At 42.8% G+C, this 17,500-nt stretch overlaps 1 protein-coding gene across 1 annotated transcript in view; it reads left to right on the top strand.

Annotated features, from left to right (window-relative positions):
- Positions 1-16,629, top strand: part of eps8l1a (EPS8 signaling adaptor L1a) — a 27,251-nt gene extending 10,622 nt beyond the window's left edge. Inside the window, exons 6-15 of the mRNA XM_064958860.1 lie at positions 510-584; positions 2,185-2,333; positions 2,961-3,105; positions 4,781-4,836; positions 7,123-7,231; positions 7,559-7,699; positions 7,822-7,828; positions 12,670-12,835; positions 13,447-13,579; positions 16,111-16,629. Of these exons, the coding sequence (XP_064814932.1) occupies positions 510-584; positions 2,185-2,333; positions 2,961-3,105; positions 4,781-4,836; positions 7,123-7,231; positions 7,559-7,699; positions 7,822-7,828; positions 12,670-12,835; positions 13,447-13,579; positions 16,111-16,197 (1,068 nt within the window). The 3' untranslated portion in view covers positions 16,198-16,629. The remainder of the gene's footprint in view (positions 1-509; positions 585-2,184; positions 2,334-2,960; positions 3,106-4,780; positions 4,837-7,122; positions 7,232-7,558; positions 7,700-7,821; positions 7,829-12,669; positions 12,836-13,446; positions 13,580-16,110) is intronic.
- The last annotated feature ends 871 nt before the right edge of the window (positions 16,630-17,500 follow it).

Below are 17,500 nucleotides of genomic sequence, written 5' to 3'. Positions count from 1 at the left end.
TCTGTCTATCACCCAATATGTTCCTACATCTGTCTGCCCTCTGTCTATCTCCCAATATGTTCCTACATCTGTCTGCCCTCTGTCTATCTCCCAATATGTTCCTACATCTGTCTGCCCTCTGTCTATCTCCCAATATGTTCCTACATCTGTCTGCCCTCTGTCTATCACCCAATATGTTCCTACATCTGTCTGCCCTCTGTCTATCTCCCAATATGTTCCTACATCTGTCTGCCCTCTGTCTATCACCCAATATGTTCCTACATCTGTCTGCCCTCTGTCTATCTCCCAATATGTTCCTACATCTGTCCTATCATGTAATAAAAATACATATCTCTGTTTTCCCTTTAAAAAAAGAAGCTCCGTTTTACTATCTGTAGCTCAGTTAGTAGAGCATTAGCATCGCAGGCTTCCATTCCCAGGACCAGCCGTACATCAAATATATGCAGCGCGGCTGTAAGTTACTTAGGATAAATATTATGATTATTATGATTCCATTATTTTGCTTTCAGGACCGCCTGAAGTCGTCCATCACAGAGCCGTCTTCTGGGGAGCTGGTGCATCACGTCTTTATTCCCCTGGGCCTGGTATGTATTTACTAGACTGGTCCCAGATCTGTCCACTGGGCCTGGTATGTATTTACTAGACTGGTCCCAGATCTGTCCACTGGGCCTGGTATGTATTTACTAGACTGGTCCCAGATTTGTCCACTGGGCCTGGTATGTATTTACTAGACTGGTCCCAGATTTGTCCACTGGGCCTGGTATGTATTTACTAGACTGGTCCCAGATCTGTCCACTGGGCCTGGTATGTATTTACTAGACTGATCCCAGACCTGTCCACTGGTCCCAGACCTGTCCACTGGGCCTGGTATGTATTTACTAGCCTGATCACAGACCTGTCCACTGGTCCCAGACCTGTCCACAAGGCCTGGTATGTATTTACTAGCCTGATCCCAGACCTGTCCACTGGGCCTGGTAGGGATTTACTAGACTGATCCCAGACCTGTCCACTGGGCCTGGAGGAAGGTATTTACTAGAATGATCCTAGACCTGTCCACTGGTTCCAGACCTGTCCACTGGGCCTGGTATGTATTTACTAGCCTGATCACAGACCTGTCCACTGGTTCCAGACCTGTCCACTGGGCCTGGTATGTATTTACTAGCCTGATCACAGACCTGTCCACTGGTTCCAGACCTGTCCACTGGGCCTGGTATGTATTTACTAGACTGATCCTAGACCTGTCCACTGGTTCCAGACCTGTCCACTGGGCCTGGTATGTATTTACTAGCCTGATCACAGACCTGTCCACTGGTTCCAGACCTGTCCACTGGGCCTGGTATGTATTTACTAGACTGATCCTAGACCTGTCCACTGGTTCCAGACCTGTCCACTGGGGCTGGTATGTATTTACTAGCCTGATCACAGACCTGTCCACTGGTCCCAGACCTGTCCACAAGGCCTGGCAAGTATTTACTAGCCTGGTCCCAGATCTGTCCACTGGTCTTGGTAGGTATTTACTGGCCTGATCCCAGATCTGTGTGTTCTGTAGTGGCCAACTCCATTGGTTGCTGACAATGCACAAGCTAGCAAGATCCCATTGGGTCATTCTAGCATGTATTTGCATATTACCATTATAGAATGCCTACTCTGTGAAGTGTGCATGTGCAATAACTCCATCCACCCTTGCACTCCTTCTAAACAACGCACATTTCAGAAACTTTGGCAAACGGTAAAGTCTACAAAACTTAGTCTACTCTGTTCGTAACAAATTATAGTTTTGGGAGCAGAAAACTTTATTGAGATCAAATGTTTCAGCAATGAGAAAATTAGCAGAATGTCGGCCAAAATCAATCTCGCTCCATATTCTTCCACTGCTGGCCAATGAGCTTCCTCTCACTACCATATTTGGTAGTGAGTGGGAACACCAATCGGATGCTTCACATTCACCCTTTGAAATATCTGGTTCATTGTTCTATCTGTGGTGATACTGTATGATTGATTGATTGATTGATTGTCTGTCTGTCTGTCTGTCTGTCTGTCTGTCTGTCTGTCTGTCTGTCTGTCTGTCTGTCTGTCTGTCTGTCTGTCTGTCTGTCTGTCTGTCTGTCTGTCTGTCACAGGTGGTCATCAGGGTTAAGTCTGATATCGATCCATGTCTCTCTCTCTCTCTCTCTCTGGTTTCAGATGGTGAAGACTACTGATGGGCCAGAGATGGGGGCGAGTGTGGCCAGTCCAGCCTTGACCAGTGGTGCTGTGTCTCTACTGCAGAAACACCTGACCGATGAAGAGAAGGAGCTTTGGAGCTCCCTAGGGCCTAACTGGACCTTACACTGGTAATATAATCATATATGCTATTTAGCAGATGCTTTTATCTAAACCGATTTACAGTCATTTATGCCTCATACATCATACATATGGGTGGTCCCGGGAATCAAACCCACTATTCTGGTGTTACAAGCACCATGCTCTACCAACTGAACTATAGGTGAAACTGGTGTGTGTGTGTGTGTGTGTGTGTGTGTGTGTGTGTGTGTGTGTGTGTGTGTGTGTGTGTGTGTGTGTGTGTGTGTGTGTGTGTGTGTGTGTGTGTGTGTGTTTGTGTGTGTATGTGTGTACTGCTATGATGTCTGTGTTCAATGATGTACAGATGCCGTATCTTAATTTGAGCCTGATTCATAAAGCAGGAAAATAATCCTGCAGCAACAGGAAATGTGTGTTGTGTGGATTATAGTTAGACATTTTTTGCAGGTGCAAGTAAGACATTTAAAATGGAAAATACAAACTTTACCCTTGAATACAGTACATGTTTGCATTTCCTGTTGAGCAGGAAAATTCATGCAACAACAGGATTATCAAATTAAGATACGACATCTGTATCATTGTGTGTAGTTCATATGCACATTGTCATCCATAGACAAGGCCCAAGACAAGTCCTGACCTTTGGCCTCTTTCTCTCCCAGCTCCCAGCTTGTTGAGTCTGTCCCTCCATACTCACCTGTCTTTCTGGATGGATGGCAGCCTGAGGCCTTTGACCCAGAAGGTCAACTTTGGGAGGACCCAATCAAGTCACAGCACAAACAGGACGCTCTTCAATACAGTGCAGAGGTGTACTTACTGTAGCATTGTCTAGTGGAACTGTACAGTGTAGAGGTATACTTACTGTAGCATTGGCTAGTGGAACTGTACAGTGTAGAGGTATACTTACTGTAGCATTGGCTAGTGGAACTGTACAGTGTAGAGGTATACTTACTGTAGCATTGTCTAGTGGAACTGTACAGTGTAGAGGTATACTTACTGTAGCATTGGCTAATGGAACTGTACAGTGTAGAGGTGTACTTACTGTAGCATTGTCTAGTGGAACTGTACAGTGTAGAGGTATACTTACTGTAGCATTGGCTAATGGAACTGTACAGTGTAGAGGTATACTTACTGTAGCATTGGCTAATGGAACTGTACAGTGTAGAGCATTGTAATGGAACTGTACAGTGTACTGTAGCATTGTCTAATGGAACTGTACAGTGTAGAGGTACTTACTGTAGCATTGTCTACTGTAGCATTGGCTAATGGAACTGTACAGTGTAGAGGTATACTTACTGTAGCATTGTCTAGTGGAACTGTACAGTGTAGAGGTATACTTACTGTAGCATTGGCTAATGGAACTGTACAGTGTAGAGGTATACTTACTGTAGCATTGGCTAATGGAACTGTACAGTGTAGAGGTATACTTACTGTAGCATTGGCTAATGGAACTGTACAGTGTAGAGGTATACTTACTGTAGCATTGGCTAATGGAACTGTACAGTGTAGAGGTATACTTACTGTAGCATTGGCTAGTGGAACTGTACAGTGTAGAGGTATACTTACTGTAGCATTGTCTAGTGGAACTGTACAGTGTAGAGGTATACTTACTGTAGCATTGGCTAATGGAACTGTACAGTGTAGAGGTATACTTACTGTAGCATTGTCTAAACTGTACAGTGTAACTGTACAGTGTAGAGGTATACTTACTGTAGGCTAATGGAACTGTACAGTGTAGAGGTAGGCATTGGCTATACTTACTGTAGCATTGGCTAATGGAACTGTACAGTGTAGAGGTATACTTACTGTAGCATTGTCTAGTGGAACTGTACAGTGTAGAGGTATACTTACTGTAGCATTGGCTAATGGAACTGTACAGTGTAGAGGTGTACTTACTGTAGCATTGGCTAATGGAACTGTACAGTGTAGAGGTGTACTTACTGTAGCATTGGCTAATGGAACTGTACAGTGTAGAGGTGTACTTACTGTAGCATTGGCTAATGGAACTGTACAGTGTAGAGGTATACTTACTGTAGCATTGGCTAGTGGAACTGTACAGTGTAGAGGTATACTTACTGTAGCATTGTCTAGTGGAACTGTACAGTGTAGAGGTATACTTACTGTAGCATTGTCTAATGGAACTGTACAGTGTAGAGGTGTACTTACTGTAGCATTGTCTAGTGGAACTGTACAGTGTAGAGGTATACTTACTGTAGCATTGGCTAATGGAACTGTACAGTGTAGAGGTATACTTACTGTAGCATTGGCTAATGGAACTGTACAGTGTAGAGGTATACTTACTGTAGCATTGGCTAGTGGAACTGTACAGTGCAGAGGTATACTTACTGTAGCATTGTCTAGTGGAACTCTACAGTGTAGAGGTATACTTACTGTAGCATTGTCTAATGGAACTGTATGTCATCGTATTTAGATTGTAATTGATTAGATGTAATCATTCCTTCTGATTCCTTCCCTAATTTAGGACCCTCCTGACCAGGCTGAGAAAGGACCCAGCTCAGTCCAACACACTGACGAATCGTACGTTTCTGACATCCCCAATAACTGCTGTAATGTTCTTTTGTTTACTGATTCACACAGTTCACGAGAAACACAGTTTCACCACTGATTATGGCACCTTTCACCTTTCACTAAGTTTTATGATAGAGTGTTTGGATCAATAACTTCCTGTGTCCATAAAACAGAGGGGTGTTTTTTTAAAGTTATTACTTTTCTATTATTTATATATAATATATAACATTATTAATAATACATCATTAATATAGTAAATCAGTAAGTCATTAAAACTAGTTTCCAATACAACCATGTTATTAACTCTTTATTCCACGCTGTAATGAACAGTCCTACTGTTTTTCAAAACACCATCAATATTACAAAGAAACAACATCTGTGTGTGAGAGATGACAGGTAACAAACATATCACACAGTTAGATGACAGGTAATACAAACTGATCACACAGTTAGATGACAGGTAACAAACTGATCACACAGTTAGATGACAGGTAATACAAACTGATCACACAGTCAGATGACAGGTAACACAAACTGATCACACAGTTAGATGACAGGTAACAAACATATCACACAGTTAGATGACAGGTAACACACACAGATCACACAGTTAGATGACAGGTAACAAACTGATCACACAGTAGATGACAGGTAACACAAACTGATCACACAGTTAGATGACAGGTAACACAAACTGATCACACAGTTCAATGACAGGTAACACAAACTGATCACACAGTTAGATGACAGGTAACACAAACTGATCACACAGTTAGATGACAGGTAACAAACTGATCACACAGTCAGATGACAGGTAACACAAACTGATCACACAGTTAGATGACAGGTAACACAAACTGATCACACAGTCAGATGACAGGTAACACAAACTGATCACACAGTTAGATGACAGGTAACACAAACTGATCACACAGTTAGATGACAGGTAACAAACTGATCACACAGTTAGATGACAGGTAACACACACAGATCACACAGTTAGATGACAGGTAACAAACTGATCACACAGTTAGATGACAGGTAACACAAACTGATCACACAGTTAAATGACAGGTAACACAAACTGATCACACAGTTCAATGGGAGTTTCATTAATCTACACCCGTCTCTTCATGTGCACATTCCCCATTATGGGATTTACCAACGTTGGAAACTCACCATGATAGGGAGTGGGCAAGTGCATGCTTTGGCAGAAGGGTGGCAAATTGATCTTTCCTCAATTCTCAATTAGGTTTAGAGGGGGAGGGACTGTCAACCTTCTAATCCAATACGGCTGGGATGTTGGCGAGGAGATTGGACTTGAGGAATCAAGGAAATACAACTGAGATTGACCCTAGGACTGTCTGATGTAACTGAGATTGACCCCAGGACTGTCTGACAACTGAGATTGACCCTAGGACTGTCTGTTACAACTGAGATTGACCCTAGGACTGTCTGCCAACTGAGATTGACCCTAGGACTGTCTGAAACAACTGAGATTGACCCTAGGACTGTCTGACAACTGAGATTGACCCTAGGACTGTCTGACAACTGAGATTGACAACTGTCTGACAACTGATATTGACCCTAGGACTGTCTGTTACAACTGAGATTGACCCTAGGACTGTCTGTTACAACTGAGATTGACCCTAGGACTGTCTGACAACTGAGATTGACCCTAGGACTGTCTGACAACTGAGATTGACCCTAGGACTGTCTGACAACTGAGATTGACCCCAGGACTGTCTGACAACTGAGATTGACCCTAGGACTGTCTGACAACTGAGATTGACCCTAGGACTGTCTGACAACTGACAACTGAGATTGACCCTAGGACTGTCTGACAACTGAGATTGACCCTAGGACTGTCTGACAACTGATTTGACCCTAGGACTGTCTGACAACTGAGATTGACCCTAGGACTGTCTAACAACTGAGATTGACCCCAGGACTGTCTGACAACTGAGATTGACCCCAGGACTGTCTGACAACTGAGATTGACCCCAGGACTGTCTGACAACTGAGATTGACCCTAGGACTGTCTGACAACTGAGATTGACCCTAGGACTGTCTGATACAACTGAGATTGACCCTAGGACTGTCTGACAACTGAGATTGACCCCAGGACTGTCTGATACAACTGAGATTGACCCTAGGACTGTCTGACAACTGAGATTGACCCTAGGACTGTCTGATACAACTGAGATTGACCCTAGGACTGTCTGACAACTGAGATTGACCCTAGGACTGTCTGACAACTGAGATTGACCCCAGGACTGTCTGTTTCTCCTCCAGAGATGGCAGTGAACTTCCACCTGAGGGCGAGAGAATGTTCAGCTGCAGCTACGGCTTTGTTGCCAGGAACAGCAGTGAACTCTCAGTGCTACAGGGAGAAACTCTGGAGGTATTTATTCTAGAATGTTTGTACTACATGACAACACTATAATAATGTGTGAACTGCATGTTAAATACTGTCTGAGTCTCAAACAAAACCCTACTCCCTATATAGTGCGCTTCCTTTGACCAGAGCCTATAAGGTCTACTTGTGTCACTCAACTATAATTTACAGAAATTCACATGTATTGAATTATCCTCCTTACTTAAAAAGTTCTCACAAATGAATTCCATTCTGTGAGCTTTATTGTCTTGATTCCGTATATCTGACATGGCCATGAACACATAGAGCAAATTTCATATTATAAATAAAAATCCTAATTCAAATCCCTTTTAGGTGATTGAGTCGTCAAATCGTTGGTGGAAGTGCCGCAATAACTTTGACCAGATTGGGTTTGTTCCCTTCAACATTCTGGAGCCTCTGTCTGCCCTCAACAACAACCATAGGGATAGCCCAGTGGCACTCAGACAGTCCAAGGTAATGGACGTACGCTCGCACACACGCACGCACGCACGCACAGTTGACACCGTTTCCACTCTAATGGTGCCTCTTTACAAGGATGTGATACAACTTTGATACAAAGTCCCCACTTGTTGTAGCAAACAAGTATTATGAAATACACACTTTGTGACTTGTCAGATAAATATCAGCAAGCTAGCTAGTGGTCTGCTTGGTTAGCTAGCTAGTGGTCTGCTTGGTTAGCTAGCTAATGGTCTGCTTGGTTAGCTAGCTAGTGGTCTGCTTGGTTAGCTAGCTAATGGTCTGCTTGGTTAGCTAGCTAATGGTCTGCTTGGTTAGCTAGCTAGTGGTCTGCTTGGTTAGCTAGCTAGTGGTCTGCTTGGTTAGCTAGCTAGTGGTCTGCTTGGTTAGCTAGCTAATGGTCTGCTTGGTTAGCTAGCTAGTGGTCTGCTTGGTTAGCTAGCTAATGGTCTGCTTGGTTAGCTAGCTAGTGGTCTGCTTGGTTAGCTAGCTAATGGTCTGCTTGGTTAGCTAGCTAGTGGTCTGCTTGGTTTTAGCTAAAATGGTCTGCTTCTCGGTTTGCAGCTAGTGGTCTGCTTGGTTAGCTAGCTAGTGGTTCTGCTTGGTTAGCCCTAGCTAATGGTCTGCTTGGTTAGCTAGCTAATGGTCTGCTTGGTTAGCTAGCATACAGTGGTCTGCTTGGTTAGCTAGCTAATGGTCTGTTGTTAGCTAGCTAGTGGTCTGCTTGGTTAGCTAGCTAGTGGTCTGCTTGGTTAGCTAGCTAGTGGTCTGCTTGGTTAAGCTACAACATGGTCTGCTTGGTTAACTCTTCATAATGGTCTGCTTGGTTAGCTAGCTAGTGGTCTGCTTGGTTAGCTAGCTAATGGTCTGCTTGGTTAGCTAGCTAGTGGTCTGCTTGGTTTGCTAGCTAGTGGTCTGCTTGGTTAGCTAGCTAGTGGTACAACATTCTATGAGCTAGTCTGCTTGGTTTGACAGCTAGTGGTCTGCTTGGTTAGCTAGCTAGTGGTCTGCTTGGTTAGCTAGCTTTTGGCTAAACACAGAATGTCAGCACACTGTTTTCTGATTGGCTAAACGGATCCGTTTCATCTTTAGCTAAGATTTGAGGTGTTGAATCTTCATTTAAACTACAGCAGACAACATGAGACGTTCTAAAACTACAACAGATCAAGCTAATTTCGTTCTAAAATGGCATAAAACCGTCTCATCTCGGCTGTTGTATCTGAACTGGGCTTAATAGACACACTCATCGACTCATCTGAGCTACCCTATGTGTTGTGTAACTCTGTTTGACAGAAGGTGCCATTCTTGACAGCCATGCAAACACATTTACTCCTACACCCCCTCCAGCAGAGAAGGGACACCTACCCTATGACAGCCATGTTAACCCATTTACATGACCGTCCATTCCATGACAGCATGTCCCCCTCCACCATGACACTACAACATTCTATGACAGCCAGGTAACTCTTCATTTACATGGTCTATACATGGTCAGTGTCACCACCCACCTCCAGGTACACATTCCTCCCTCTGACCGTTGGCCACCCATTCTATGACAGCATTCCTCCATTTACTGACACGTTATATGACAGCCATAACTCTTCATTTACATGACACTATTTAACATTTACATGACACATGACAGCCTTGTTAACTCTTCATTTACATGACACTACAACATTCTATGACAGCCATGTTAACTCTTCATTTACATGACACTACAACATTCTATGACAGCCATGTTAACTCTTCATTTACATGACACCACAACATTCTATGACAGCCATGTTAACTCTTCATTTACATGACACTACAACATTCTATGACAGCCATGTTAACTCTTCATTTACATGACACTACAACATTCTATGACAGCCATGTTAACTCTTCATTTACATGACACTACAACATTCTATGACAGCCATGTTAACTCTTCATTTACATGACACTACAACATTCTATGACAGCCATGTTAACTCTTCATTTACATGACACTACAACATTCTATGACAGCCATGTTAACTCTTCATTTACATGACACTACAACATTCTATCTTCATTTACATGATGACAGCCATGTTAACTCTTCATTTACATGCACTGACAGCGTAACTCTTCATTTACATGACACCAGGCTGTGACAGCCATATTAACTCTTCATAGCTCACTAACCCAACTCAACATGCCATACATGACTAATAAGCTGCTAACAAAACTCTGATAGAATGCTGTAACAAAGGTCTTATACTTATAGACATAATATAACTGCTGAAACAAAGACATGCTGTCTTATAACAAAAGAACCATGACTGTCTTATAGACATAATGTAACCACTATAATAAAGATATGACTGTCTTATAGACATAAAGTAACCACTATAACTAAAATATGACTGTCTTATAGACATAATGTAACCACTATAATAAAGATAACCACTATAACATAAAGTAACCACTATAACTAATGTATGACTTCTTATAGACATAATGTAACCACTATAATAAAGATATGACTGTATTATAGACATAAAGTAACCACTATAACTAATGTATGACTGTCTTATAGACATAATGTAACTGAAATACATACATAAATACTGACACATACAAAGGTATCCAGTTAGCCTGGCTAGCTGTAGACTATACTAACTGGCTACTTAGCTAGCAGTGATGATTATCTCATATACACTATAACGGCACCACATGACTTTATCCCCTGACAGACAGCATGTCATAGACACCATGTACTGGTAATCCTCACTTGTTTTCTGCAGCACAAATACAGCTAAACATGGTGCAACTTGGAACTCGTCTTGATACTTCTGAGGAGAACTCACAAACTCTCTGTTCTCTGTCTTCACCTCACTATTTATGTGCAGGTTGAATAACGCTGAGTTCTTTCTGAACGACCACTTTTACTGACTGGAGAGTCATGACTATTTTATTTTAGTCGTCTGTTTGGCCTGCTAGTACTGGCCTCAATGAGTCCTACAGCAGGATTAATACACACCCCTCGGCTCAGCGGCTCCAGAGATGTACTCCGACCACCAACTGTCTGTCATCATGTCCTCGGGGAAATAAATCACCAGCATAGAGAAGAAAAATACATGTTTAGAACTGATCATTGATTGCATGGTGCAAAAATGAAGCCAACTCATTGATTAGTAGAACCAAAACATACACAGCCTCTGCTCAACAAACCCGAACTGGAGAATGAATCGTTTAGGGACTGCATTTCACGAACCACATTGTGCTTATCACCCTCAAGGCAGTCAAGCAATGCATTCCGCCATGAGTCGTTCTCAATCTAGTCCAAGAGTCATTCACTATCTAGTCCATGAGTCGTTCTCAATCTAGCCCAAGAGTCGTTCTCAATCTAGTCCAAGAGTCGTTCTCAATCTAGTCCAAGAGCCGTTCTCAATCTAGTCCAAGAGTCATTCACTATCTAGTCCATGAGTCGTTCTCAATCTAGTCCAGGAGTCGTTCTCAATCTAGTCCAAGAGTCGTTCTCAATCTAGTCCAAGAGTCATTCACTATCTAGTCCATGAGTCGTTCTCAATCTAGTCCAAGAGTCGTTCTCAATCTAGTCCAAGAGTTGTTCTCAATCTAGTCCAAGAGTCATTCACTATCTAGTCCATGAGTCGTTCTCAATCTAGTCCAAGAGTCGTTCTCAATCTAGTCCGGTTGAGGCCACAAGTAGACCTCGTTTCAAATATATCAAGAATGTATTTATTTGTATGTTTAGCAATCAATAAACATCGATGTTTTAAACCTTTGACATGTCTCAGTCACACAGCTCCAATAAGCCCCTTATGGTGAACAACATGTGAATGAGAGGATTATAGAATCATTACATTTTTGAGTTTTCAGTTCATTGTTCGCCGGTAGAGGGTCCTGCATGCTCTGGGCATTACTGACTCAAATGAACCTAATGAGTCGAAGAATTTGTTCTTTTGACTGAACGAGTCTGAAAGATCCGAGTCAGTAAAAAGAGCCAAACTTTCCATCACTGCAACTCACTGCCTGGAGACTTACAACCAACAGGTGGGAGAGAATGCCTCTGATTGGGTAGAAAGTTAGGGGTGATTGACTGATGAGCTGTCAGGCATTCTAAATAAAAAGGGACAAACTAGGGGTGTATAGAGAAATACTAAATCTGAATGTGTAGCTGTTTTAACAATCCTATTCCCTATATAGTGCACTACTCTTTTTTCACAATTCAATACCAGAAATAGTACACTATATAGGGAATAGGGTGCCATTTGGGATTCAGAATAGTACTACTCTTATCAGACACTGTTTTCTGTTCATAGCACTGCAGACTGGCTGGCTACTTCTCAAGGTTTAGTGGTTGTGTTATACCTGCATGTTCTGTATCATGTTGCTATGACAATATCCACCCATTCTAGATCCCTCTGGATAAAATGGGTTAAATGACTACAATATAGTCAATGTAATGTCTTGCCCTAAAGCTGTGTAGTCAATGTAATATCTAGCCCTAAAGCTGTGTAGTCAATGTAATGTCTAGCCCTAAAGCTGTGTAGTCAATGTAATGTCTAGCCCTAAAACTGTGTAGTCAATGTAATGTCTAGCCCTAAAGCTGTGTAGTCCAAGTCAATGTAATGTCTAACCCTAAAGCTGTGTAGTCCAAGTCAATGTAGTCAATGTAATATCTAACCCTAAAGCTGTGTAGTCAATGTAATGTCTAACCCTAAAGCTGTGTAGTCCAAGTCAATGTAGTCAATGTAATGTCTAACCCTAAAGCTGTGTAGTCCAAGTCAATGTAGTCAATGTAATATCTAACCCTAAAGCTGTGTAGTCAATGTGTAGTCAATGTGTGTGTGTGTGTGTGTGTGTGTGTGATTGAATACATGTTTATAAGTGAGAACATGCTTGTAACAGTGTGTGTACACAGTATGTGCACATTCTTAACTGACATTAAATGTGTGTGTGACCCCTGTACACAGGCTTTATGGTGAACGATGAGCTCCTCCAGCGGCTGGCCAACGGCAGGGCGGGCTCCATCCGTCCCCTAGTGATCCCCCGCACCACAGACACCTCGGCCCCCCTGGACTACCACTCCCCTCCTGCGGAGGTAGAGGGCTGGCTGAGAGGGAAGGGCTTCACTGAGCCGTGAGTGGGTGTAGTGGAGCTAGTTCAATCTACTACAGTATACTTGATATACACTATGCTTCTGTCTCACGTCTATCCTTTCTAGCATGGCCATAATAAAGACCACCTTACCTTACTCTGCCCTATCTCTCTCTCTATTCAGGACAGTAACACTTCTGACCACATTACTCTGCCCTATCTCTCTCTCTATTCAGGACAACAACACTTCTGACCACATTACTCTGCCCTATCTCTCTCTCTATTCAGGACAACAACACTTCTGACCACATTACTCTGCCCTATCTCTCTCTCTCTATTCAGGACAGTAACACTTCTGACCACATTACTCTGCCCTATCTCTCTCTCCATTCAGGACAGTAACACTTCTGACCACATTACTCTGCCCTATCTCTCTCTCTATTCAGGACAGTAACACTTCTGACCACATTACTCTGCCCTATCTCTCTCTCTATTCAGGACAGTAACACTTCTGACCACATTACTCTGCCCTATCTCTCTCTCCATTCAGGACAGTAACACTTCTGGCCACCTTACTGTCCCTTATCTCTCTCCATTCAGTACAGTAAACACTTCTAACCACCTTACTGTCCCTTATCTCTCTCTCCATTCAGGACAGTAACACTGCTGGGGAGACTCACTGGTGCTGAGCTCTTCGCCCTGAGTAAAGAGGACCTACGTATGTTTTCACCAGAGGAGGGTGCCAGAGTGTACAGCCAGATGATGGTGCAGAAGGCTTTACTGGAGGTACAAGCAACCCTATTAACTGGCAACCCCATTGACTGGCAACGCTATTAACTCGCAACCCCATTGACTGGCAACCCCATTGACTGGCAACCCCATTGACTGGCAGCCCCATTGACTGGCAACGCTATTGACTGGCAACCCCATTGACTGGCAACCCCATTGACTGGCAACCCCATTGACTGGCAACCCCATTGACTGGCAACCCCATTGACTGGCAACGCTATTGACTGGCAACCCTATTGACTGGCAGCCTCATACACTGGCAGCCTCATACACTGGCAACCCCATTCTCATCGCAACTCTTATAGTGTTGTATCAAAACACATCACTTCCTCAGTACTCCTTTTATTTCTCCTTTCCCTCTTTCTTTCTTCTCTTCCGGTTGACACAACTCTCACATTATAGATAGATCATTGGTTCCCATGCTTTTTTCTCTCTTCTCTTCTCTCCTCTCTCTCCTCTTCTCTCCCTCCTTCTCCTCTCTCTCCTCTTCCCACCCTCCTTCTCCTCTCCCCTCCCTCCTTCTCTCCTCTTTCCTATTCAGTGTGACTGGGAGTCTCTGGGAGTTTCTGGGTGTAGATGAATGAATACTTCTAATGATGGACTGATGTTAGATGTGTAACACATGTAACTCATACAAAATATTGTTGGAAGGTTGTTTAAAATGTCAAGTTATGTTAAAAGGACTATACTTCCTGTTTATTTAATGAAGGGAGTGAAGTGAGTCATTTTCCATTTTGGAATCTAACCAATATATTGTAGAACTTTAATCCAACACCTAGAGACATCCTCAAGAGGTTCAGACCTATTGGTGTAATGGTTAGGGTGTTAGCTTGACAGTCACTGGACCAGGGTTAGAGTCCCGGTTTGGGCTACCCCTGAATTTGCTACACTGTGGCCAGGACTACATGTCAGAAGGGGGATGACTCAAGGAAGGCACCTCCATCGGAGAGGTGTGTACACATGAGGGACTTGGTAAAGCGTGGGGATACACTAGAAGGAAGGGGCTAATGACCGTTACGCCAAGAGGTCTGAACCTCTTGACGAGGTTGTTAGGTGTTGGCTGGACTTGGGTTGGAGTCCCAGTCTGGGCTTCCCCCTGAGTTCACTACAATATCACAGCACATACTGTCTCACTGGAAGTGAGAGTAGTTCACTCACATTTTATAATCTGACCAACCTGTAGTGACTTGACCTTTCATTACTGTGCTTTGCTACAGACAAGAGGCTAACGTTAGCAAATAACTCTACTAGCTCCCTAACATCAGCAAAGTAACTACTATCTCCCTAGCGACAGCAAAGTAACTACTAGCTCCCTAACGTTAGCAAAGTAACTACTAGTTCCCTAATGTTAGCAAAGTAACTACTAGCTCCCTAACGTCAGCAAAGTAACTACTAGCTCCCTAACGTTAGCAAAGTAACTACTAGTTCCCTAATGTTAGCAAAGTAACTACTAGCTCCCTAACGTTGGCAAAGTAACTACTAGTTCCCTAATGTTAGCAAAGTAACTACTAGCTCCCTAACGTTGGCAAAGTAACTACTAGTTCCTTAATGTTAGCAAAGTAACTACTAGCTCCCTAATGTTAGCAAAGTAACTACTAGCTTCCTAATGTTAGCAAAGTAACTACTAGCTCCCTAATGTTAGCAAAGTAACTACTAGCTCCCTAACGTTGGCAAAGTAACTACTAGTTCCTTAATGTTAGCAAAGTAACTACTAGCTCCCTAACGTTAGCAAAGTAACTACTAGTTCCCTAATGTTAGCAAAGTAACTACTAGCTCCCTAACGTTGGCAAAGTAACTACTAGTTCCCTAATGTTAGCAAAGTAACTACTAGCTCCCTAATGTTAGCAAAGTAACTACTAGTTCCTTAATGTTAGCAAAGTAACTACTAGCTCCCTAACGTTAGCAAAGTAACTACTAGCTCCCTAACGTTGGCAAAGTAACTACTAGCTCCCTAATGTTAGCAAAGTAACTACTAGTGCCTTAATGTTAGCAAAGTAACTACTAGCTCCCTAATGTTAGCAAAGTAACTACTAGTTCCTTAATGTTAGCAAAGTAACTACTAGCTCCCTAACGTCAGCAAAGTAACTACTAGTTCCTTAATGTTAGCAAAGTAACTACTAGTTCCTTAATGTTAGCAATGTAACTACTAGCTCCCTAACGTTAGCAAAGTAACTACTAGTTCCCTAATGTTAGCAAAGTAACTACTAGCTCCCTAACGTTGGCAAAGTAACTACTAGTTCCTTAATGTTAGCAAAGTAACTACTAGCTCCCTAATGTTAGCAAAGTAACTACTAGCTTCCTAATGTTAGCAAAGTAACTACTAGCTCCCTAATGTTAGCAAAGTAACTACTAGCTCCCTAACGTTGGCAAAGTAACTACTAGTTCCTTAATGTTAGCAAAGTAACTACTAGCTCCCTAAAGTTAGCAAAGTAACTACTAGCTCCCTAACGTTGGCAAAGTAACTACTAGTTCCTTAACAGACTGTATTTCTTCCTTTCTTTCTCGGTCTCTCTCTCCATTTCTATTAGGATGTCCGCAAATCTACAGAGCTGGAGACAATGATGGAGAAACAGAAACAAAAAGCAGACTTCCAGCTGGAGAGCAGGAGGCTGTGACCAAGAACAAGCAATACACATGTATATCACTGAAACACAGATATCACTGGTTGATGGATGCCAACACAATAACATTACTGTCACTGTTTAAGAGGACACACAAACTCACTAACATTGTCTGTATGGAGACTCTGATACAGAGATTTCACTTTTAAAGGGTAGTTCACCCAAACTATAAAATTACTTGCTTTCTTAAGGCGTCCGCATGCTTCCCAGCCAAAACAGTTCGGAACAGTTTGTGCTTATATTATGATGACATTTTGTGACGTTGTTTGTTTTGGACATTGGTGAAGGTTGTTTAGGCTGTTCAGGCACAACATTTTTCTGGATGCAAGCAGAAGTTTTGAGCCGAAGTCTACGCCCCTTCGTCTGTGATTGGTCAACAGTGGGGATTTTTCAATAAAGTCTTTGTTGTTATTCAATGAGAAATGACTCATTTTCATGCAAGAGTTTTCATTGAGAAATACTGCACCAAACATCTTTAGATGGACAATTGCATGACTAAGATCTCCTCTGAAAAAATGTCAAAATTAATGACAGATTTCTTGAGTTACAGTATCTTAGAACAAATCTGACTATTTTGAGGAGGTGTATACTGGTTACGGCATCTCAAAATGGACCAACAGTACTGTTGCCGATTTTTTTGTTCAGTTCGGCTAGCCGAGTTCAGCTAGGCGCCAGCCAAACTGAAGCCTGCTGACGCCTTTACCCTGTAAGCAGTCTATCACATTTTAGGAGAAGACCCAGAAGCATACAGTGTCGAAGTAACACAAGTTTATTATTAGAACAGGGGGCAGGCAAAACAACAGATCAAGGGCTGGCGTCAGTAATCCAGATCAGAGTCCCTAAGGTACAGAACAGCAGGCAGTCTTGGGGTCAGGGCAGGCAGAGGTCAATAATCCAGATCAGAGTCCCTAAGGTACAGAACAGCAGGCAGTCTCGGGGTCAGGGCAGGCAGAGGTCAATAATCCAGATCAGAGTCCCTAAGGTACAGAACAGCAGGCAGTCTCAGGGTCAGGGCAGGCAGAGGTCAATAATCCAATGTGGTGTGACAAGGTACAGAATGGCAGGGTCAGGGTCAGGGCAGGCAGAAAGGTCAAAAACTGGGAAAACTAGAAAACCGAAACTAGAACAAGACAGGAGCAAGGGGGAAACGCTGTAAGTTTGATGAACAAAGCGAGCTGGCAACAGACAAACAGAGAACACAGGTATAAATACACTGGGGATAATGGGAAAGATGGGTGACACCTGGAGAGAGGTGGAGACAAGCACAAAGCCAGGTGGAACAGATTAGGGTATGACA

Source organism: Oncorhynchus masou, unplaced genomic scaffold (genome assembly GCF_036934945.1).
Source record: "Oncorhynchus masou masou isolate Uvic2021 unplaced genomic scaffold, UVic_Omas_1.1 unplaced_scaffold_1381, whole genome shotgun sequence".
Taxonomy (NCBI): Eukaryota; Metazoa; Chordata; class Actinopteri; order Salmoniformes; family Salmonidae; genus Oncorhynchus; species Oncorhynchus masou.
This window is presented reverse-complemented; position numbering and strand designations above follow the sequence as displayed.